Source organism: Solanum pennellii, chromosome 2 (genome assembly GCF_001406875.1).
Source record: "Solanum pennellii chromosome 2, SPENNV200".
In the NCBI taxonomy this organism is placed as follows: Eukaryota; Viridiplantae; Streptophyta; class Magnoliopsida; order Solanales; family Solanaceae; genus Solanum; species Solanum pennellii.
In genome coordinates, this window is record NC_028638.1 from 12,852,160 (window position 1) to 12,860,264 (window position 8,105).

The window sequence follows — 8,105 nt, forward strand, 5'->3', positions numbered from 1 at the left end:
TAACCCAATTTAAGAGAATTCTCAATTGAGCCAAATGCAATCTCCAATTTCAACTCATTTCAAAATTCTCTACTCAAATAAGTTCCTCTATATTATAGGTATAAATTATTATCTATTTAACATTTTTAGGACTTGTTATCATTTGTTACTTTTTTAAAAAAAAAAAATTGAGCAAAAATTCGAATTGTGATTATGAAAGTTAAATATTACTACGTTAAATTATTGAGATTAATCAGGTCAAATTGGACAGGTCAAAACCCAACCCGTTTTTACGCCCATTTAAACCCAACCAAGTTGAGCCCAACGTAAACTTGAGCGGGTCAAGACTCAACCCAACTTCTATCTCAACCAGTTTTAATATCTCCAATTTCAACTCAACCCGTCCATTTCACACCCCTATCTATAAGCATTGCAATATAGATCCATCAATACAACACAAAACTGTATCTGTTCAATTAGGCGGGAACTGTGTAACTAACTATACTAACAATACAAACTAACAATCTGAATGACAGTAATAACTGAATAACCAGCTCAACAGTCTTATATCACATCTATATCTTAAATTACTTGGATTGGGTCATCTAAAATCTAAATCTAATGCTCAATAATATGTATTTTAATGTAAATTAAAAGTTTCCTGAAGTCGGGCCACCCTAGAAGTATGGAAGATTAAAGATAAATCATATACAAATATTTAACACCAAGTAAAGGGCTTGATCTTTGACCAAGTTTCATCACTTGAAGAGAATCAAAAGAGTAACATACAATGATTCCTTTATTTCTTTGATGAAATATAGCTTCAAATCCAGTTTAATGATGAAGCAAGACAAGCTATTGAACCACATGACGGACTAGGCCATGGAGGATTTATTTGTTTCGTCTTTGACCTGAGCATCTAAAAGACGGAAATTGTTTTATAGTCATACAAATGCCACGGCTTATTTGTTGGAGAGTCCATTTTTCTGTGTTTGTGAAGGGTGTTCACTCTGTAGCTGCAGCTTCGCTGATCCTTCACCAGTTGCCTGACCTGATTCCAGATCTTTCTAAGGGTAAAATCTTCCACTCCCACGGACGAGATCCTTTATTGTTTTTGTGAGGTCTTTATCATTAAGCAAGGACCCCATTGTCACGTGTACACCTAAGTGAAAAGAAGAGTAAGAACAATATTAAAAAAACAATTATACTATCATCAGCATGTAGCAAAATGGTTTGTCACTCAAGTGTAAACAAAATTTTGAGAGCGAGTGAAGTTAAAACATTGAAACAAAATCTTAACACATAACAAAGTGAGTTTTCTTGCACTTCCATCCACATTGATGTCTTTAATAAGTGCACTTTCAAGTCTCAATATACTCTATAAACTAGTAAATTTATATCTGAATCTAGATTTTACTCTATAGTCCAACTTACAGACAAATTTATGTTGTTCATCTTTCTCTATCATATATGCAATAGCTTGTTTCAAGTGACACCAGAAACCACAAGAAAGAGCGAAGTATTTTCCACGCGAAACATATATTCTTATCTCAAGGAAGATGTTCGCCATAAGTCCATTGCAGATCGTTACAGATACGTTATCAGCCAAAAGTAGCCAAAAATCGTAAGACTTCCAGCCCATAGAACAAAAGAATCGCCTTGAAAGCCAAGTAAAATATACTTGTTACCGGAAGTAAGTTGTGTTCCAGCCTATACTGGGTGAGGATTTGTTAGTTCTGCAGACACTTTTAGCATCTTAAAGAACACTTTTACCCTATATTACACTTAAGTCTGGTGCGGATATTCGATGCAGGTGCGGATCTAGATCTCGGATTTTGTATTACATAACTTGTATTTGTAAGTGGACCCCAGCTTAGTTGCGCAGACTCTTCACTTTTGATGCCGCACCCGTGTCTAATTCACCAAAAATACACTACTTTTAGAATCCAACACGCACCCGTTGACATTGTTGAAGAGTCCGAGCAACACAAGATCCAAGTAAGGATATGGGTGCTAGGCTACAACTAATAAATAATACATAAAAATAATGGTTATGATAATTAGTTACAAATAACTTATATTTTGATTAACAAGGTGATCTGAATACATTATTGTTAATTAATTAGTTAATGAGAAATGACTTAAAGAGAACTAAAAAGCCACATGTTTTCTTCTTTCTTCATCTCTCATTCTCTCATTCACCCAAATTTTGATATATTATTCAATACTAACATTTCTATAGGTGTTAAGTTACAACAAATAAATGTATAGTACAATATATGTAAGTTTATATATACAATCAAATTCTTTGTAAATACTTAAAATTTAATTTTATAAGGTATCTTGTATATGACTTTGTAGTATTTTATGTGAATATGAGTACAACATAAACCCAATATCAAACAAAATACCTAATCAACATATACTTCTTGGTCATAGGTATAGTTAAAAGTACCCAAATTAGGTTGACCAAATCCAATGTAGAACCCACACCCACACCCCATGTCGGGTCAACATGGGTTCGGTAAGGAACTTGAAGAGTCTGATCAAAGACAGCTTTAACCAATCATTTTCATTCCCAAAAAAAGAATTTGAAGTGCATTGTTTCAAGCACTAACGGTGTTTCACGTTGTAATCATTTAAAATTTATTTTAAAAAATTTATAAAATGATTTGAATTCATGAATATATTAGTCCAAACAAAATATTACAGATTAATATAATTAGTTATTATTTAAATGCAATAAATATGAATTTAATTAAAGATATCACTCCATAAAACACATATGTCACGTCATTTATATCTGATTGGCCGAAGGGAGTCCTCTTCTAAACACAAGTCCTCCATTTTAAAAATATAAATAGGCGTCCTCAAATTCGGAATAGAGGACCAAGAATTCTAAACAAGAAGCTAGAGAAAACTTGTGGATCAAAAGCCACAGATTTCTCTACAAGGACCAAGAAGTCTAAACAAGAAGCTAGAGAAAACTCGTGGATCAAAAGCCACAAAATTCTCTACAAGTTCAATAATTCTGAACAAAAAGCTAGACAAAGCTCATGGATCAAAAGGCACAAATTCCTTTACAAGTTCATGAATTCGAGAGTTTAAGAACGTTAAAGTTCAAGAACGATCAAGATCAAGACCATTGGATTCAAAATCAAGCTCAAAGCCCTTGGATTCAACTAGAGGTCAAGATAAGATAAAGCTCAAGTTCAAGAACGATCAAGACCGCCGGATTTAAAATAAAGCTCGAAGCCCTTGGATTGAACTAGAAGTCAAGATCAAGATAATGTTCAAGTTCAAGACTGTCGGATTCAAGATCAAGCTCGAAGCCCTTTGATACAACAAGAAGTCAAGATCAAAATAAAGTTCAAGTTCAAGAACGATCAAGATAAAGACAATCGGATTCAAGATCAAGCTCGAAACCCTTGGATTCAACTAAAAGTCAAGATCCAGATAAAGTTCAAATTCAAGCACGATCAAGATCAGCCCTTGTAATTTTTTATTTACTGGTCATTATTATTTTTTAACTATTAATAAGTTTCTTAGTTTAACTTTTTCCATGATATTATGAAAGGTTCATCTTGTTGGTTTTCACGTTAATTGGTTGATGTTACAAATGCTTTTTATATTAAAAGTGGAAGGTTTTAGATTTAAAGTATGATCAGTTAGACCCATATTAATTTAATACAATAATAATGGTCAACCGTTTGACGCACATTTCCATAACTAGTAAGAGAATAAAAAAAGAATAACAAGGGAAATGAACAAGATAATTGGATAATTGGATAATTGATAGAGAACTTTATAATAATAAAAAAATAATAATCTTTTGTTAGATTAATGATCAGACAGGGGTTGATTTAAAATAAGAAACATGGAGTCTAGTTGTGAGGCTTTCTCGTTTCAGAAGAGTATTTCCAAGGATTAGTCCAAGTGCAGACAATTAATGTCCTAAGTGTGCTAGGCAAACTAAATTTGAAGGAGTAGTTACTATAACTATTAAGGTGGATGGATTTAATAGAAAGGTTAACTTTCTCTTCTCACTTGAACATTTCAAATAACATAGACAAGTTGAAATTGAACCAGCAGTATCGACAAAGGTCTAGTAATGTAAAGGAAGTGGAGGAACTTTTTACAGGAACATGTTACACACATTTTTTTGCGTATTTGAATTTAACTACCTCATAAAAAATTAGTTTTGATCAGACCAGATGAATAAAGTTTACTCTCATGTTTCTTTTTCTTTTTGAGGTAGGCGGGGAATTGGGGATAGAGAGACAACAAAGAGGACAAAGGCACATACGATATCGCCAATAATGTTTTGGGTTTGTTGGATCATTGATAGTCTCTTCCACTGCAGGCCGTGTCGTGTAATCTTCTTTAAGTGCTAGCAAATCCTGTATATTATTTAGCATGGTGTCAGTGCCGTGGAAGAAAATCCTGAATGCTGAGATGAGAAGACATTAATCTCGCTGGGAAGCTCACTTGCATCATAAATAAATTGCACAATGTAGCATAATGTCAAGATTATGTTCTTCACAGTTCAAACTGAATGATACCATGAAAAACAACCACCTAAATTTTTTCTCATGAATGGTTCAGAGTAGGGCAAAAAAGATGCTTATTAGTGGCATATTTAGTCATGAAGGAGGTTTAGTAGGCCTGACTGAACCATAGTGCTAACAAATTACCATGTGTCCTTAAATAAGTACAAAGTCCAAATTTTCGGACACTAGGAGACAAAACATAATTAATCGACCATTTCTACAGAGCTACCAAATCCATATATCTCCGTATTGTTTGAAAACATCTATTCCGAGATACAAAATCACAATCTCTTTGATAGAACTTAGAATTCATACAATGTCAATATGTTGAATAATCAAAAGAATTTGTTTATGGAATTCTTTCTTTTGGGAGAAGGGGGAGGTCATAAGTAATTATTAATATCTTTGGACAGCAGCCCTTTTCAAATTGAATTTGATTGGCTCAAACCTCCCCAAGAAAAGGAATTCTGACTTTTTTCTTGCACTTTGGACAAAAAACATTATACTTTAGAAGCCTAGAGAGCTAACGCCTTTAGAAGGACTTAAGTAATTATTGGAAGGACATAGAACTCACTAATCACCCTGGCCAGTAGTTCAGCACTATGAAGCTTTGAGGCAAATATGGAGCGAATCAATTTAGCAAAGACTACTACTAAAGAATTAATTACATGCTACAAAAGAAGTAGGATCTTTATATCAATTAAGTACCTGGAGGGGAAATATTGACCACATTGATGGGGCTTCAACATGCTGTCGCAAGACAAAGTGCACAATTTCAGGAGTGCATTGATCAGGTGGCAACTCATCAGATCCCATCACTGCTTGAAAAAAGCGGTGCCTTCTCTCTTCATCTTCCTCCCACCAAGCACGTAGAGTAGAACAGTCATGGCATGATGGAGCACAAACCTAAGTTTGAAGTACTAACATTATTGTCCAGTCTTTGATCAACAAGGACTAATATGCATTGAAAACAGATAAATACTTGAGTGTAAAAGCACTCTTAAAAATCATTTACAAGATATACGGAGGAAAAGGGAGGCATACTCAAAGGTGTCTTGACAGCCTCTATCTTTAATATATTCCCGGGGGGCAGCTTTATAACAAGAATTAACTAATAAAACATTAAAAGCAGCACAACAGTTGGTTGATGCAATTTTTTTTTCATGCTAAGCAAAATTAGAGTTTGCATTCTAGTTTCCACTATCCAATGACTTTTAGCAGATTTCCAGTACATCAATATGTTTTCACTTAAAAGGTTATATCATAAACAACAAGCATAACAATAAAGCATTTTGTCATGCCTCCAGGTGCTTTTTCTTATAGCCAAAGGGAGCACTTGAACAAATGTTAGAGTAAATCGATGTATGATCATATGAATAAAATTTCTCTATTAGGTAAAGTATGTTTTAAATTTCACGGGAAAAGATTTTTATAGTAGATTATCATAGAAGCTGCAGTAACTAAGACCATCTTCCATATCAAATAAGTTGGGATGTAGTAGAAGAGATCTCAGAGAATTTTACCGTCATGTAGTTGTATTGAGAAGGAATATCAAATTCTAGATCAGGTTCACTTGGCATGCGTTGAATGCGTAGGCCTACTAAGCCCAGTTCTTGCATAACCTGCATCAAAGTGGTCATAACTCAAATCATACATTGAGATGCAAGAAGTGATGTGACATAATGATTCACAAGGATGATAGTTCTGAGTGGCATACAGGATGAACACAGGAGGGAATTAGGCCTAGGTCTTCCCCACAAGCGAGCATGTCTGATGAGTTCAAAAGAACAGGCAGAGTCTTAAAGGCATTGTCACGCCAAAGACCTTCTTGTCGATGGAAGTAGTAATCATAGTATAATCTTTTTAGGACATTTTGACTGCACCAGCAAACAGATCATAAGATAAACCATAAAAATTAGCATAACTGCCTTAAATTAGAGGCTAAAACCCTAGTATTCTTCACATGCACAGCAAATGTGTAGACATCTAAAAGGATGAAAGATAAACACTGGTGTTTACTTTAAAAATGTCACTGCAATTTATCAAATCCGACGTCAGATAGTGTGAACTAGAAAACGCATGAGGTACCTGTGCTGCTCCAAATCCATAAAGCCTGTTGTGTCTTCAACATTGAAGCGAGGGTAGAACTTTCTTGGATCTTCTGGATCTTTAATAAGCGCCACATTCTGTGATAAAGATTGGATCATGAACATAACAGTCAAGTGTAGTATAATAAGCATCGGTGCAGAAAAAGCATAATATTTTTTTAAAAAGGATTAAAAGCATAGTTTTAAAATAGGAGAAGAATACACAAAATTAGACTTCTGGACATCAAAGCAACGTACCTGCAGAAGATCAAAGAGTTTTCGTCGTAGTTTCTCTTCACTCTCTACAAACATGGATGTTTCCAAGACTGAGTTCAGCGCAGATGCAATTTTCTTCACAGTATTGCATTCGTCCTTGAACTACATTGATAAAAGTAGAATATGAACTCACTTGAAAATAAGCGCATAAAAACCTTGATGAAAGAACACTCCAGCCCTGTATATCTGAGCTTTACTAGGCTATGGCATAAAGATATAGGTAAATAATGCAACCAAGAGAACTGCAGAAATAAGTCCTTTGCAAAAGAAAATAATTTACTTTCGACAAAATAGCTGGATTCTTTTTTCTTTATTTTTTGAAGCTAGAACTGAGATGATTGTGCATAAGTTGAAACCTTTCAAGTACTGACGCATACGTATGCTACATCTTATCGTGATGTAGGTTAAGGTTCTCAGCATCCAGATCACGCATAGATCGATTTCCAATCTCTAGTTCAGCAGATTCAGTGGTGAGTCCTCATTCTTCGAGGACAACAGTCATGAGTTCCATTTAATTCTTTAGTCATTTAGTTTCAGTTTTTGCTAGATTTAGCTGGGGCTTGTCCCAGTATTTCTAGTCTAGTTTAGAGGCTTATTTCAGACATAGATTCAGCTTAGTATTGAGTTAATATTTCCTTTGTATTAAACTCATTGTTTTCAAATATCTCAGTTATAAAATATGGGTATTCCCCATCTTTTCAGATTTAATTATGATTTAGCTCCCGCATCAGTTTATTATCTTTAGTATGCTCATGATCATGCCAGTAGGGTTAGCTTGGGATCACTTGTGGTCCTAAGTTCCGTGTCCGCGTCTTGGGAGAACTTGGGGCGTGACAGTCCCTAACTTCTAGGGTGTGGTTTCGGGATGTGACACCCTTGTCATGTACGTGTATGAATGAATGGAAGTCTAGGATCAGTAGACCTAAGGTAGGTACCCTTCTTGAGTGGAATGATGGACTTTACGATAGGTTGGCCGAAACGACATGAAACTATCTCTAAGGAAGTCATTAGAGCTATCCTTGGAAAGAGTATTATGAGTTGGTAGGACATAGTGATGATACCTACTCTAATACGCCTAGGGAATAATTTACTCTAAGAGAAACACGGCAAAGTATCGAGTGCATATATTCTTGTGGTAGTAGCTCTACTTTAGATGAGACTAGAGTTCAAAGAAACCCTTGATATCCCTTAACCATGTGCCAACACGGGATGT

At 34.9% G+C, this 8,105-nt stretch overlaps 1 protein-coding gene across 1 annotated transcript; it reads right to left on the reverse strand.

Moving 5' to 3' along the window:
* Positions 1-663: 663 nt before the first annotated feature.
* Positions 664-7,034, reverse strand: LOC107011824 (4-alpha-glucanotransferase DPE2-like). The gene is made up of 7 exons (XM_015211479.2): positions 6,875-7,034; positions 6,618-6,715; positions 6,247-6,406; positions 6,053-6,151; positions 5,238-5,435; positions 4,286-4,379; positions 664-1,141 (listed from the first exon to the last, which is right to left on the reverse strand). Exons 1-7 carry the CDS (start codon positions 6,926-6,928, stop codon positions 1,047-1,049), a joined length of 798 nt encoding a protein of 265 aa, XP_015066965.1. The 5' UTR covers positions 6,929-7,034; the 3' UTR covers positions 664-1,046.
* Positions 7,035-8,105: the final 1,071 nt, after the last annotated feature.

Bases quoted from the DNA above. Each gene is read 5' to 3' on its own strand.
- LOC107011824 (XM_015211479.2), bottom strand. From the start codon at position 6,928: ATGTTTGTAGAGAGTGAAGAGAAACTACGACGAAAACTCTTTGATCTT. The intron at 6,407-6,617 runs GTACCTCATGCG...TTGCTGGTGCAG, and splicing joins ATGGATTTGGAGCAGCACAG to TCAAAATGTCCTAAAAAGAT. The intron at 6,152-6,246 runs GTATGCCACTCA...ACTTTGATGCAG, and splicing joins TTCCCTCCTGTGTTCATCCT to GTTATGCAAGAACTGGGCTT.